The following is a 16,794-nucleotide window of genomic DNA, read 5'->3' on the forward strand; positions in this document are numbered from 1 at the left end:
GAATTAGATTATCTAGTTATTTAGCACTCAGTTGTGGGTCTGTGAAAGATGCTTTTAAAGATTACATCAGCAAAATAGAACTTTTTCTCAGGTGGAAAGCTACCTGCTAGCTGTCCTCTTTATGTAAGATTTTGGCTTTTGGTTTAAAACAGTGCAATTGAAAACTGTCCTTGCTCTTTGCAGGTGCCAGACAATATCCTGTCAAGATGATTTTCTTGCATCTCCATCTGTGCTTCACCAGTTTGCTCCTCTGGACTGTGCATAGCTCCAGTTCTTTTTTGCTTCCAAATGCCACTGAGCTGCTGCTCCCATCCAGGGCCAACGAGGTTAACTTCAGGTTTGGCGTCGGGGTCCCAAGAAGCCGTCGAAAGCGTTATATCTCTCCTGGAGACATGAGTGCAATTTTGGATTATCATAACCAGGCGCGCTCACAGGTCTTCCCACCAGCTGCGAACATGGAGTACATGGTGAGTAATTACTGCACAGGTGATTTCTAAGTGGGTCATAGCGTGTATGTTTCAGATATTTGTCTGACTAAAAAAAAAACGTTTAATGTGCGTGTGAATGTTTTAACGCCTGCAGATCAATAATAAATATGTTAATTCATAGGTTCATATGTATTAAATCAATTTTGTAGGCGCAAACATTTTTAAGGCAATATCAATATCAAATTTATTTTTGTTTACTGCTAAACTCTCCTTTTCAGGGTTCTGTGCAGTTTACATAGAACTAAGGGGTCCTTTTACTAAGGCGCACTGAAAAATGGTTTATAGTAGTATAGGTGCGGGGTTTGGGTGTGCGCCGATCCATTTTTTTAGTGCGCCTGTAAAAAAGGCCCCTTTTTTGCCTAAATGGACGTGCGGCAAAATCAAAATTGCCGCGTATCCATTTTGGGTCTGAGACGTTACTGCCAGCCACTGACCAGACGTGTGTATTGAACGCACGGCAAAAATGAAATTACCGCAAGAGCCACGCAGTAGTTGGGCAGTAACTCCAATTTGACGCGCATTGGGTGCGCGTAGATGCTTACGCAGCTTCGTAAAAGGGCCCCTTAGCCAGATGCTGAGAATGACAATTAAAAAGCATAGTATAACGATACAACACCATAAAACATTAGAAACATTTGGGTACAAAAACACTGAAGGAGACCCAACAAATATCTTCCCATACAGGAACAGACCTATATTTGGTGGCACCCCCATCTCCCGGGTCCTCTGCCGCAGAGCTGACACTAAGCCACCCTCACAACAAAAAAAGGGGGGGGGGGGGAGTCCTCACAATATCCACAAAAAGTCAAGCAGAACCAATGGGGTTGAAAGTGAGGAACGTTCCAAAAGGCAAACATGGAGTAAGAACGTCCAAGAGTTGATTTGCCAAAATATACTGATACAAAGACCCTACACAGGTCGTGTTTCAGCACAAAGCCTTCCTCAGGGGTTGTAGCATTTCAGATAAATCAGCTTTGCAGAGTTTTTAAATGGGAAAAAACCATAAAAGCGCTAGAGCAATATCAAACATATAAATGGCAAGAGGCGTACTTACTCGCAAATGCGCAGTAGAGACCCTCTCTGTCCCGCCCCCGCGTCAATACGTGATGACGGGGACGTGACAGAGAGGGAACCTGCGCAGGGTTGCCGTTACCGCTCCCCCCACCCACCCGGAGTGACCGCCGCCACCCACCCTCCACCCGGCCCGGGTACCTGGCTTCACTATTCAAACCGCCGGAACGCAGCACACAGCTCATCTGAGCTACCGTTGGCCTTCCTTACCTGCCTGTGTCCCACCCTCCTCGCCGACGTTACGTCACACGAGGGCGGAACACACGCAGAGAAGAAGGAAGGCCGACGGCAGCTCGGATGAGCTGTGTGCTGCGTTCCGGCGGTTTGAATAGTGAAGCCAGGTACCCGGCCTGGGTGGAGGGGTGGCGGAGGGGACTCCGGGGGGGGGGGCGGCGGCGACGACTCCGGGGGGAGGGGTGGCGGTGACCTATCTGGGGGGGGCCTTTCAACCCCCCCCCCTTCCTTTACTAGCCCGTTTTTATGGGCTCAACGGCTAATACGCTATAAGGCATGGCAACCAGTCGTCTCTGTGAAAATCGGATTGCCTTGGTCATTTGGAATTTTCCCCACTTTCACCCCTGTTGGTTCTACTAAGCCATCCTCCACAGGCCCACACTAGCAGGCTAATGAACCAATTGTATGCTAACAAATGCACATCCTAATTGTGTATCTGTATATATATGTTGAAAGGGTCAGCATAGGGACATGCCAAGGAAAAACTTACTTTTAATTTCTACATTTCAGCACATACTGTGGGGATTATTCCATTTTACAGTTAGGTGCTTGATATATACAAACCACTAGAATACCAGCATATGCGTATATATCGCTGATTCCCAAACCTGATCCTGGAGGCACCCCAGCCAGTCAGGTTTTTAGGATATCCACAATGAATATTCATAAGAGATACTTGCATACACTGCTTCCACTACACGAAAAATCCCTCTCGTGAATATTCATTGTGGGTATCCTGAAAACGTGGCTGGCTGGTGTGCTCTACCAAAGCCAAGAGCTAGTCTATAAATATGTGTGTATTTTGCATAGCATGTTGTTTGAGGGTGTGCATACGCAAGGGAGAAGTTTGGGCTGAGTGTGGGTGGGACCCAAAGTTATGCATGTGTCTTATGGAACAATATAAGCTGCATGCATATGTCCAGAACTTAAGTGCACATATTACTCCAACCCTAAGGTGGCGTAAGTGCTCACACCTAAGTTTTATGCATATATCTTGTCTGTTACACTATTATACTATAAAGGACGCAATAGGCTTCTACCGGGCACCCTGATGTAGGGGCCTAGTTCTAGAATTTCCCTGAAGAGGGTAATTCTATAACTGTGCGTTGGTATATAGGTACTACTACTACTACAGCACTGCTAAATGTACGCATGGCTGTACACTGGACATAAAGAGACAGTCCCTGCTTGACAGAGCTTACAATTTAATTAGGACAGACAAACAGGACAAATAAGAGATAAGGGAATTACTTAGGAGGGAATGCTAAAACAGGGGTACCAGGGGCGTAGCCAGGCTTCGGCGGGAGGGGGATCCAGAGCCCGAGGTGAGGGGGCACATTTTAGCCTCCCACGGTGCTACCGCCCCCCCCCCCCCCCACCATTGCCGACCCCCCCAATTGCCGACCCCCACGCCACTACCGCCACCAACAACAACAACTTCCCCCCCTGCCAACAATTCTCTCAACCCCTCCTCCCGCCGCCAACCCTTCCCTTCCGCCGCCTACCTCTGCTGGCGGGGGACCCCAACCCCGCCAGCCGAGGTCCTCTTGTTCCGGCACAAGGCTTCGCCTGAGTTCTCCTCTCTACAATGCACTGCACCCACCACTACACTACTCCAGGGACATGCATGTTGCTCTAATGGGCCTGGCTATAACATCTGAGGCTGTCACATAGGCTGGTGTGTGTGTGTGGGGGGGGGGGGGTTAGAGGGGGTCAGTGACCTCTGGGGGAGTAAGGGGGTTATCCCTGATTCCCTCCAGTGGTCATCTGGTCATTTAGGGCATTTTTGTGCCTTATTCATTCTAAAAACAGGTCTAGACCAAACTGTTCATAATGGCTGAAAAACATCCAAGTATTAGGTACACCCTAATCCCGCTTTTGGGGATTATAGCCTGTTATAGCCAGGCCTCACTGTTAGATAAGTGCAGCTTCTAATAAGCATCTCACAACACCATCTTAGGCATGTGTTGTTATTCTTGTGGCATCTACGTGCATTATTTAGTGTTATATCATTTTCCGTATTAGTTTTAGCAATTAACATTTGGTAGCTGAAACCCTTATTACACTTCAGTAACTCTGGGACCTCTGTGATTTTCTTCAATATAAGCTTAACTTCCCACGCACACTAAAATAAGGGTTTCATAGCCATGGCAGCATGATACTCTTTCATTAGCTTCTTCTATTGGCAGATAATTATGTATGTGTGCACTTAAGTGCATGTATACTGTTATTCGAATGTTATCTGTAGGCATCCACTTTATAGCATTGCCATGAAAATATTCATTCTATTTTCTCCAAAGCTAATATTTCATCAACAGACCTACAAGATATGAACTTGCCTTAGTTATTCTGATTTTTGTAGAAAAGGAAATAGACTTTCTTTTGCCAGTACAGCTATGCCAATCTTTCCCTGCAGTATTTGGGTGGGGGTAGGGGAATCAGGAGTAATTGGGACTGTAGTGGTATCCAATTATGTGCTACTGAAAATCCAGGGACCACCCGGTTACCTTCCACTGAATACTGGCCCCAAGTTGCATCGGCCAAATTCTCAGCAGATCTACATAAATCCAGTTGCAGGATCTGCACAAATCCTTCATGAATTTCTGAAGCTTGGGAAGATCGTACTGAGATCAGCTGGTGACAATTGTACTATCTTTTCTCCCTGTGCAGCTAGGGGAGGAGCTCTTAACTTAAAACAGGCTGGGTTTGGATAGATGTGTTCCATATTACTACTACTAAACATTTCTATAGTGCTACTAGATTTACGCAGCGCTGTACAAATGAGCACAAAGAGACAGTCCCTGCTCAACAGACAGACAAACAGACAGCTAGGGGCGAGGAAATTATCTCTTGTCCTATGTGTGTTACAAAGAGGGGCATTTTCGAAAGAGAAGGGCGCCCATCTTCGGACACAAATCGGGAGATGGACATCCTTCTCTCAGGGTCGACCAAATTGGCACAATCGAAAGCCGATTTTGGGCGTCCTCAACTGCTTCCCATCGCGGGGATGACCAAAGTTCACGGGGGCATGTTGGCACCTTAGCGAAGACGGGACCGGGGCGTGATTAAGAGATGGGCTTTCTCGGCCGATAATGGAAAAAAGAAGGGCGTCCCTGACGAGCATTTGGTCAACACTACTTGGTCCATTTATTTTCACGACCAAGCCTCAAAATGGTGCCCAAACTGACCAGATGACCACCAAAGGGAATTGGGGGTGACCCCCCCTTACTCCCCCTATGGTCACCAACCCCCCTCCCACCCTAAAACAAATTTTTTTAAAATTTTGTGCCAGCCTCTATGCCAGCCTCAAATATCATACCCAGCTCCATGACAGCAGTATGCAGGTCCCTGGAACAGTTTTAGTGGGTGCAGTGCACTTCAGGCAGGCGGACCCAGGCCTATCCCCCCCCCTACTGTTACACTTGTGGTGGTAAATGTGAGCCCTCCAAAACCCACCCGAAATCCACTGTACCCACATGTAGGTGCCCCCCTTCACCCCTTAGGGCTATGGTAGTGGTGTACAGTTGTGGGGAGTGGGGTTTGTGGGGGTTGGGGGACTCAGCACCGAAGGTAAGGGAGCTATGCACCTGGGAACAATTTGTGAAGTCCACTGCAGTGCCCCCTAGGGTGCCCAGTTGGTGTCCTGGCATGTGAGGGGGACCAGTGCACTACGAATGCTGGCTCCTCCCACGACCAAATGCCTTGGATTTGGCCGGGTTTGAGATGGGCATCCTCAGTTTCCATTATCGCCGAAAACCGGAGACGACCATCTCTAAGGTCGGCCATCTCAACATTTAGGTCGACCATCTCTAAGGTCGACCTAAATGTTGAGATTTGGGCGTCCCCGACCATATTATCGAAATGAAAGATGGACGCCCATCTTGTTTCGATAATACGGGTTTCCCTGCCCCTTCGCCGGGACGTCCTTAGAGATGGGTGCCCTTAGAGATGGTCATCCCCGTTCGATTATGCCCCTCAAAGTAACTTTTTTCCAAACTGTATCCATTGTAATCTTCACTTTTGATCATTTTTATTTTACATGAGATGTGGGATGAAGGCCTGGCCAGGTCGGCAGAAGCCTGGGCTTCACAGTGTATTTGGGACCATGGACCTTCACATGTTCTGAGATACATCGGCCAGAATCTCGCTCTTCATTCCGGCAGGTAATAAAAATTATTGAAGCAAGTGATGTAGTTCCAGGTACATCTTCTGCCTTAACAGTGAGGTGAAAGGATGGGCTCATCTCATCTCACTGATATTTATCTTTCCTAGGTATCGCTCCATTATCAGCCTTGTTCAGTCTTGGTATAATGAACGTCACTATTACTCCTTCCCATACCCGCAAGAATGTTACCCCAGATGCCCAAACAAATGTAGCGGTTCTATCTGCGGCCACTACACACAGGTACCGTGTTTCCTGCTTGCCTTCTAAGACCCCTGTCATGTCTGTTCTATGAAAATTGACATCATCTCTTAAAAGAAATCATATGAAAACTATATACATATACAATTTTTAACCAAATTACTTGTCAGTATAATATTAACAGTCCTTAATAGAACCAGTTTGCAGAAACAGGCCAATATTTATTTTATTTATTTGTTACATTTGTATCCCACATTTTCCCACCTATTTGCAGGCTCAATGTGACTTACAATAGTACCGTAAAAGTGTTCGCCAATTCCGGTATGAATAAATACAGTAATGTTGTGGTAGAATAAGGTACGTGTGTACAGACCCATTAGGGAATCGTAGAGAGGAAGAGAATCGTAGAGAGGTAGAGTTATTATATGTCCATTACGAGCTTTGGTTTCGTTGTGTTGCAGGGTACAGGCATTTAAGTTGGGTCGGTAGGGTATGCCTTTATGAACAAGTTAGTTTTTAATGATTTCTGGAAGTTTAGGTCATCATAAGTTGTTTTCACGGCTTTTGGTAATGCGTTCCATAGTTGTGTGCTTATGTAGGAAAAGCTAGATACATAGGTTGATTTGTATTTAGCTAGGATTTTTAAAACAACCACTGCTATAGCTGAATTAATTCAGGGTATTCAGTGCCAATATTCAGATGGAGGTGGTGCTGGATATCAAGGTTCAATATTCACCGCTGGCTTTATCCGGATAATGACAATATCATTTTTGCTATCCTAACTTCATCTGGATGGTTAAAGTTCAGGGTTCAACTTTATTTAATATATTGCACATTATATATATCTAAGCGGCTTATAAAGAGTGAGATAAACGGTAAACAAAGGAGAGACAAAGTGATGGAATGACACATCAGGAAGCTAGGTTACAAACTAACAGGGACAAAAAGGAGGAAGGGAAAAGGGGAACAATGACTAGACAAGATTATACACACATTCCAGAATCTGCGAAAGATCAACAACTGAATTGTGTCATGTGGCCTTCAGGTCTTCAGGTTCAAATTATATAATACTGAAAGCTTTTTTGAAAAGGTATGTTTTCAAGATTGCCTTAAAATTCATAAAAAAGAGCTCAACACGAAGGTCAAGGGGAATGAGGTTCCACTGAGTAAGGGCAACCGCAGAAAAACAGGTTGACCTGGCATGGTGTGAACGGATCTGCAAATGAGGAGGAAGAATGAGTAGATGTTGGTTAGAAGAATATAAGGAATGAGCCAGCATATAAGGAAGAAGTGCAGGATGTCAGACTCACAGAAACAGAACGAAGCCTTGCGCCGGAAGAAGAGGACCTCGGCTGGCGGGGGTTGGGGTCCCCCACCAGCAAAGGTAGGCGATGGCGGCGGGGGAGGGGTGGCGGTGGGAGGGGTGGTCGAGACTCTTGAGAGGGTCGGTGGCGGGGAGGGGGTCAAAGTTCTTGTTGGTGGTGGCGGTGACGGTGGCAGTCAGCAAAGGTGGGGTGGGGGTTCGGCGGCGCTGGGGGGGGGGCTAAAATGTGTCCCCTCACCTCGGGCTCTGGATCCCCCCTCCCGCCAAAGTCTGGCTATGCCCCTGGCCTGGACATGGCCCAGCAGTGAATATCTGGACTCAGTTTAGCCTATGACTATAAGCGGCTTAAAAACAGTTGACCGCTGCGGGCTGAATGTTGACCCCCCCCCCCCCCCAACCACCTAGTTTTTATGGGAAGAATTCAGTCAAAAATGCTTGGACGGGCAATAGTGATACGTCCTACTAGTCTCTGAGTCTACTTGACAAGTCTACAGTTTCTCCAGAAAGTCTCATGAAGCATTTTTGAACATGTGATGGAGCCGGTTACTGGCTTGTAAACTTAGTAGCCAGCAGAGCTGAAATGCACGTTTCTTTAAACTGACTCAATTTATTTACATTCAGAGCCTTTGGTGTTAGTACTTAAGAAAAGTTTACTTTCTGGGACACGGATGAAAATGTTTAGGTAAACAGAACAGACTAACTTCTCTGGAATACTCATTCTTTGTTCAGTGTCCCGAACCAGCACTGTTTATTGTAGAACAACCTAATGATCATTTTAAAAAAATGCCAGATGCCACCAAGCATAAAAGAAGTGGGCAGGCTACTCTGTGTGCAAAGCACATTGGCAGGCTGGAGATCAGCACCACTGCATGTTCCTTCAGCATACATGTGAGTTGAAAAGCTTCCATCACAGCCTCTGACAACCTCATATATCCTTGCAGTGACATTAGATAACCATCTCTCGCTCGAAAATCATGCAAAATCCACTACAAAGAAAATGTTCAACATGATGTGGATACTGAAACGCGTAAAACCATATCTCCCCCTGAAAACATTCCGGAACTTGGTGCAATCCACGGTACTTACCCAGGCCGACTATTGTAACAGTATCTTCTTAGGCTGTAAGACCCATATCCTAAAAAAACTTCAGGCTGCACAAAATACAGCAGCAAGACTCATTTTTGGCAAATCACGATTTGAAAGTGCAACACCTCTTCGTGAAAAACTTCACTGGCTCCCTATCAGAGAACGAATCAACTTCAAGGTCCATACATTAATCCACAAGATTATCCACAGTGAATCTCCGGGCTATATGCTCAATCTGATTGACTTTCCCACCAGAAACATGTCTGTAACTTCACAGACCTACATTACCCCAATTGCAAAGGTCTCAAGTACAAAACCTACTATGGATCCAACTTCTCCTTCTTAGGCAGCCAACTCTGGAATGCCCTCCCCAGACCTATCTGATCAATTAGTGACTATCTACCCTTCCAGAAATCACTAAAAACCCATCTGTTCAAGCAAGCCTACCCAAATGACCAAGACTAATCCTATGAACCCATCTACCCATCACATATCCAGGAGACAACGATAATGATCTAGACCACTTCTCCCACCTAATTTCCCTATGCTTACCCCATGTCCCATCCCCTTCCCTTCCTCCAATGCTCACCTACCCTTGCTCATACCTCTCCTACTCCCTTCACTCTTGCCCATCTCTACCTACTCACTTCTTTTTATTCTGATATACTTAACTTATTTTTCTTCATTAATACTCTGTAATCCCTGTTACTATGTAAACCGCATTGAACCTGCTCTGAGTGGGAAAGCGCAGGGAACAAATGTAATAATAAGTAAATAAATAAATATATAGACTAAATTTTTATTTATTTAGATTTTTCTCACACCTTTTTTCAGTAGTAGCTAATGAACATTGTGCTCCCTTTCTCTTCTCTGTAACCTGATGATGTAGGTTCAGTGCACTTTTCCAAACACAGGTAGTTATGGTTGTTGCCACTGATATTTTTCTTCTTTTCATGTCATTTCTCAGTTCTGTTGCATTCATATCTTCCATCGCTACATCCTAGCTTGTGGTCTTTCAAAGTAGCCTTTCAGTTCTAGAAGACCCTCTCTTAGCATGCAAGTGAATTTATGATATTAAAAGCACGCACCTGAACCTTTAGACTGAAACCCAGCTGTGCTGATCTATTCAGCAATTGAATGCCTGTGTCTGCGCTAGCTCCTGTTGGACGAATGTTGATATCCTGTGCATTGACTTTCTGCTTGATAATTAAGTGTCTATTGAAAAAAACAAAATCTGCTGAATTCACCCCACACAATGACAGAGTCAAAATACTTACCAAGTCCTTTACTATTTCACAGTGCAACTGGATTCTGGAGCCATTATAGAATGTAGTAGAAACCCAAGGTCCTTGTAATTGCTCTGATGTTTTTGAAATAAGGAAAAATTTAGAACATAAGAATAGCCATACTAGATCAGACCAATGGTAACATCCAGCACAGTATCCTGTTTCCAACAGTGGCCAATCCAGGTCACAAGTACCTGGCAGAATCCCAAAGAGCAGCAAGATTCCGGAATCCCAAAGAGTAGCAAGATTCCAGAATCCTAAAGAGTAACAAGATTGTGGAATCCCAAATAGAAGCAACATTCCATGTTACCAATCCCAGGGCAAGCAGTGGCATCCCCTTGTCTGTTCCTGCTTTCCTTTGTAGTAAGAACTATATCTGTCCGATGCAGATGGTGTGGGCCTCATCGAACCGAATCGGCTGTGCTGTCAATACCTGCAGGAACGTAAAGATGCCCGGAAGCACAACGAGAATGGCTGTACTGCTGGTGTGCAATTACTCCATCAAGTAGGTGATAATATACTTACTTTCAGTTGATGCATTTCCTTACTTTCGCAGATTTATTTTTCTGTGATTCCTTCTACTTTTTTGAGATCTGGATAAGGTAGATCGTTGGAAAACTGCAAATTTCTCTGGCAATCTAGAGAGTTAGTACTGGGGATGTATACAATATATATAATGTCCTTATATTCTGCAATTTACCAACAACTTAATGAATGGAGATTTCATCAAGAGAACTAGTCATTACTAGGAGCTACATTGACATAGAGATCATTACTGGAAATACAAGAAAAACACGTGGCCTAAATAATCAAGTTTAGCTAAAACAAATCTTGAGAACAAATGAGTTTTCAATTTTTGTGAACTTGCATGTAATGTGTTTCTAATTGAAGGTGCAAAGGTAAAGAATTCCACATTAAAGTGGCTTGGGGAAGACATCTCTGGGCATTTCCATGGAAAGAGATCAGATTGACATTATGGTGGTCTAAATATTAGATAAAGATTAGTACAGCTAATATTCAGTCTGTGGTGGTCAGCGATTTGTTTCTTAAACACTGACCTTGATGAGCAGAATTAGCTCCAGATATTCAATGCAGGGCTATGTCCGGGCGCCAGCATTGAATATTCATGGCTCATTAAAGTTGTGCTGGCCACCAAATCTTATGAGAATCCTGGCCGATATTCAGCTGGAAGGAACCCACAAAAGAATCCCAAAGAGTAGCAAGATTCCGGAATCCCCAAGAGTGGCAAGATTCCAGAATCCTAAAGAGTAACAAGATTCTGGAATCTATATAAGGGATACAGGTTGGTGCCCTCTGCTTCTCTGATTCCCCCTCCCCTCTCAATCCTCCCTCCATCCCACCCTGAAGTGCAAAAAGACCAACCGAGCATCCACTACTCAGTCCCCTAAGCCCCCCCCCCCCCCCCCCCCCCCCCCCCCCGCCTGGGCTTTCTTCATAGACACCTGGTGGTCCACTGGGGCCCAAAGAGCAGCAGAAATGCCTACTCACTCCTGCTCATGATGATGGGTACTTTCCAGAATCAAAGATAAATTGAACATCTACAAATATTATCTGGTAAGTTATTCCAACATTTTACTAATTAATATCTAAAAAAAAAATCTTGATAAAAAAACCTGAATGATGGAAATTGCAATATAGAAAAGTTGCAAGCATGAGAAAATTTGTGACGTCCTAACAGTTAAATAAACTGTAAAAGATCAACTGGGAAGTAGCTTTCTAACATTTAAAAAATCATACAACATGTCTTAAAAAATATCCATGTTAATGCAGGTAACCAGTGAAGGTCAATCAATAAAGGAGATGCATGATCAAACTTGGATTTTTGAAAAATTGGTCTGGCTGCCCTGTTTTGAATCAGCTGAATCCTGAATTGCTGTTTCAAAGAAACTATATGCAAAGAACTGCAGTAATCACTTTGTGATAAAATAGTTAGACCACTACTTTAAAACGACTAGAAATGAAACGTGAATGAACCAACCTTAATTGCTTCAATTTAAAACAGTTTTTTTTTAAAGATGATTAATCTAATATTTTTTTTTTTTATTACATTTGTACCCTGTGCTTTCCCACTCATGGCAGGCTCAATGCGGTGGCAATGGAGGGTTAAGTGACTTGCTCAGAGTCACAAGAAGCTGCCTGTGCCTGAAGTGGGAATCCAACTCAGTTCCTCAGGACCAAAGTCCACCACCCTAACCACCAGGCCACTCCTCCACTGTTGCTACTATTTGAGATTCTACATGGAATGTTGCTATTCCACTAGCAACATTCCATGTAGAAGTCGGCCCTTGCAGATCACCAATGTGGCCGCGCAGGCTTCTGCTTCTGTGAGTCTGACGTCCTGCACGTGCAGACTCACAGAAACAGAAGCCTGCGCAGCCTTCTACATGGAATGTTGCTAGTGGAATAGCAACATTCCATGTAGAATCTCCAATAGTAGCAATATTCTATGTAGAATCTCCAATAGTATCTATTTTATTTTTGTTACATTTGTACCCTGCGCTTTCCCACTCATGGCAGGCTCAATGCGGCTTACATGGGGCAATGGAGGGTTAAGTGACTTGCCCAGAGTCACAAGGAGCTGCCTGTCCCAGGAACAGAACTCAGTTCCTCAGGACCAAAGTCCACCACCCTAACCACTAGGCCACTCCTCCACTCGATTAGTTCTGAATCTAGTATAACTTCAAGTACTTTAGGGGTCTTTTCCACAGTAAGCAAAAAACTGTTATAATAAGGAATGTTCCCTGGAATATTGTCAAGCTTTAGGCTAAAATAAAGAGCTTTTGTCTTAGCCACATTTAAGTTAAGACAATAATAGACCAAATATTTATTTATTTGTTTGTTTGTTTGTTGCATTTGTATCCCACATTTTCCCACCTATTTGCAGGCTCAATGTGGCTTACACTATTCCGCCCTCGCATCGCCATAGCAGAGTAAAGATACAGTTAATAATTACATCTACCACTCTCTCCCTGAAAAAATACTTCCTGACATTTTTCTTGAGTCTGCCCCCCTTCAGTCTTATATCATGTCCTCTAGTTCTACGGTCTGTGCCCTGAAAATGGCAGATACAAATTAAGGTAAGGTATACACAAGAAGTAGCATATATGAGTTTATCTTGTTGGGCACACTAGATGGACTGTGCAGGTCTTTTTCTGCCATCATCTACTATGTTATGTTACTATCCACCTTATAATTGAAAGAGAAAAACGCCTAGATTTCGACCCAAATCGAGAGATAGACGTTTATCTCACAAAAACGAATAAATCGGTATAATGGAAAGCCGATTTTGGACGTTTTCAACTGCACTCCATCGCGGAAGCGTACAAAGTTGACGGGGGCGTGTCGGAGGCGTGGCGAAGGTGGAACTGGGGCGTGGTTATCGGCCGAGGAGAGATGGACGCCTTTCGCCGATAATGGAAAAAAAGTATGCGTTTGTAGCTAGAATTTAGGGCACTTTTCATGGACCCTGTTTTTTCACGAATAAGGCCCCAAAACGTGCCCTAAATGACCAGATTACCACCAGAGGGAATCGGGGATGACCTCCCCTGACTCCCCCAGTGGTCACTAACCCCCTCCCACCACAAAACATGATGTTTCACAACTTTTTATTTTCACCTTCAAATGTCATACCCACCTCCCTGGCAGCAGTATGCAGGTCCCTGGAGCAGTTGTTAGGGGGTGCAGTGGACTTCAGGCAGGTGGACCCAGGCCCATCCCCCCCCTACCTGTTACAATTGTGCTGCTTAATGCTTAGTCGTCCAACCCCCCCAAACCCACTGTACCCACATGTAGGTGCCCCCCTTCACCCCTTAGAGCTATAGTAATGGTGTAGACTTGTGGGCAGTGGGTTTTGAGGGGGATTTGGGGGGCTCAACACACAAGGGAAGGGTGCTATGCACCTGGGAGCTCTTTTACCTTTTTTTTTTGGTTTTGTAAAAGTGCCCCCTAGGGTGCCCGGTTGGTGTCCTGGCATGTGAGGGGGACCAGTGCACTACGAATCCTGGCCCCTCCCATGAACAAATGCCTTGGATTTATTCGTTTTTGAGCTGGGCGCTTTCATTTTCCATTATCGCTGAAAAACAAAAATGTCCAGCTCACAAATTGTCGAATAAAACATGGACGTCTATTTTTTTCGAAAATACGGTTCGGTCCGCCCCTTCACGGACCCGTTCTCGGAGATAAACGCCCATGGAGATATACGTTTTCGTTCAATTATGCCCCTCAATGTATGTTACATAAGAATATGAGTAATAATTACATAAGAACATGAGTAACATATTGGGATAAAGCATTAGGTATATCGAGATCATAAATGATATAACAGTTAACGCAGTAATGTACTAAAGTTCAAATGATGGATTGTTGTGGTATGTTCTATTGAAGAGATAGGTCTTCAATAGAACATACCATTTACTTTTCTGATACAGTTATTAATCTCAAAAAAGGTAGAATTTTGATACAATTTTACTGGAACCAGCAGAAAAAGGTCATCTGCATAAGAAAAAAATGATTTCATCAGCCTCCAACAAAATAGCTCCTAATGAGCTCATATAAATATTATACAAAAGAGGTATTATAGGAGATCCTTGTGGAACTCCACAAGGAGGTCGCCAGGAAAATGATGACATACTATCTTTGAAGTCCTTTTACTAAGCTGCGTAGGTGCCTACACACGCCCAACATGTACCAATCCAGAACTACCGCCCGGCTATCGCGTGGCCCAGGCGGTAATTTCATTTTTCACGCGCATCCACTACACTCGCTGGAAAATTTCCGATGCGTGGCGCTAACCGGGTGGTAATCAGCATTGTACGTACGCTGAAGATTACCGCCTGGTTAATGTGTGAGACCTTACCGTGAAGTGAATAGGTAGCAGTAAGGTCTCGGGCCCAAAATGGATGCACACCAATACTTATTTTGCCGTGTGTCCATTTCCCCCCCCCCCCCCAAAAAAAAGGCCTTTTTTGCAGGTGCGCTAAAAAATGAACCTGCGAGCGTCCAATACACACATCCACACCAGTGCAGGCCACTTTTTTTTTTTTTAGAAAAGAAATAAACCAATCAAAAACAACAACAGTGAAACCATATACAGAAAGCCTAGTCAGTAGTATATCATGTTTTATATAAAGGCCCCTAAAACATAAAACCAAACTTATACTCAAGGAGGTTTTTAAGATCAATGATTAGGAAGTCCAGCTCTCCCTTAGGCAATGATCATAAGAGTTTAATATCTGTGAGATCTTTTCCTCCTTTATAGCTGAACTGTGTCTTTAGTCTAACAATTATCATCTGACATTTTTTTTGTCAGTTTGTAAAATTCAGCCATATCCTTTTAGTTAATCTATCATATGCATGGAATGGCCTCCCAGTGAAGGCAGTGGAAGCAAAAAGAGAAATGGACTTCTAGAAAGAATCAAATAAGCACAGAAAACCAAAAGGAAAGATCAAGATCAATTGGGAATTATGACATCATAATAGGAAATAACATGGGCAGACTAGATGGGCTTTAGAATCTTTATCTACCATCAGAATTTCAACTGGGAATTATGACATCATAATAGAAAATTGGCAGATCAGATGGGCCTTTTTTTTACCATCAAATGCTCTACTCTTCTGTGATTTTATCTCCCTGCTGCCAGGAACCTTTACCAAGCTTTCTCATCATGTTAAAATATATTCTTTTCTTTTCTTTTCCAGAGGCAACTGGATAGGAGAGGCACCATACAAACTGGGAGCACCATGTTCAGCCTGCCCACCAAGTTATGGAGGTGTTTGCAGCAACAAATTATGCTTTTCAGGAATTAAATCCAATAGTCTTAGATGGTTATAGTGTCCCAAGTATATTTTCAGATCCTCCGAGTAGCTGCATGCACTTGAGCTCAGTCTGGTTGTCCTTTCCAGTGTCCCTGTTTAATTCTATGATTAAAAAAAAGAATGCCCCTGAGATTAAGGTATGAATATTTGCATACGATTCACTTTGAGCAGTCTATTGTTTAACAAAATGTACTGTGTAAAACTAATTTTATAAAATAGAAAACTTATTTATGTTAATGAAATAATACATTTGTTTTGGAAAATTCTCAGTCAGGAATAATAAGAATATAAAACTCTTCTTGGTGCATAATAGGTTCACATGTTTTCTATAGTGTGGTTTAAACTCAGGAGGCTCTTTTACAAAGTGGCGGTAAGCCCAACCGCACGCTCTTCTGGGACTACTTCCAGTCCAATGCACCCACCGGCGGTATCCCACCCCAAGCACATACCATTTCTGGGGAAAAAGGAAAACCCTTGGCAATGGCTTGTGCGGTGATAATCCTGTGGTAATTGAGCATGTGCTGCATGCCACCCTGTTACCACTGGGTTAACGCAGGAGCCCTTATCACCACCTCAGTGGGTGGTGGTAAGGGTTCCCCACCGCATGGGCATGCAGTAAAAGTTATCTCACCACATGGCCAATTTTTCTTTTTTTTGGGGGGGGGGGGGGCTTTTACTGGCTGTGGAAAAAAATGGCCCTGACTTGCGGGAAAACTGGCCCCCCACTGCTTGCGCAGGGCCCTTTTCCCACAACTTGGTAAAAGGAACCCTTAGTACGTAATGAGAATGGAGTTCGTACTTTTCTTATGCTTATCGTTGTTCATTTGTTCAACTATGTTCTCCATAATTTAGGCAGGATGTGCGCAAATATATTGAACAGTCATTTTTGGATGACTGTCCCATCTCTTCTGTATGGCATTCCTAGGACATTCCATTCTCTTGTATTTATCAAGAGTCACAACTAATTAAGGCATCATTCATCAAGGTCTTTTCCCACTGAAAATATGGAGGAAAAGTGTCATGTTCCCTGCTTATGCAAGGTATGGGCATCTGAGGATATGGCGGCCATCTTGGGTGTGAGCATCTCCAGGCTAGGGCGGCCATCTC

The 16,794-nt window shown here is 44.0% G+C and overlaps 1 protein-coding gene across 1 annotated transcript; it reads left to right on the forward strand.

Annotated features, from left to right (window-relative positions):
* The first annotated feature begins 206 nt into the window (after nt 1-206).
* On the forward strand, nt 207-15,703 carry R3HDML (R3H domain containing like). The gene is made up of 5 exons (XM_030211078.1): nt 207-467; nt 5,838-5,956; nt 6,066-6,198; nt 10,242-10,357; nt 15,571-15,703. Exons 1-5 carry the CDS (start codon nt 207-209, stop codon nt 15,701-15,703), a joined length of 762 nt encoding a protein of 253 aa, XP_030066938.1.
* Nucleotides 15,704-16,794: the final 1,091 nt, after the last annotated feature.

The sequence above is a fragment of the Microcaecilia unicolor genome, chromosome 8 (assembly GCF_901765095.1).
Source record: "Microcaecilia unicolor chromosome 8, aMicUni1.1, whole genome shotgun sequence".
NCBI classification, from domain to species: domain Eukaryota; kingdom Metazoa; phylum Chordata; class Amphibia; order Gymnophiona; family Siphonopidae; genus Microcaecilia; species Microcaecilia unicolor.

Bases quoted from the DNA above. Each gene is read 5' to 3' on its own strand.
- R3HDML (XM_030211078.1), top strand. From the start codon at position 207: ATGATTTTCTTGCATCTCCATCTGTGCTTCACCAGTTTGCTCCTCTGG. The intron at 468-5,837 runs GTGAGTAATTAC...ATTTTACATGAG, and splicing joins CTGCGAACATGGAGTACATG to ATGTGGGATGAAGGCCTGGC. The intron at 5,957-6,065 runs GTAATAAAAATT...TATCTTTCCTAG, and splicing joins CTCGCTCTTCATTCCGGCAG to GTATCGCTCCATTATCAGCC.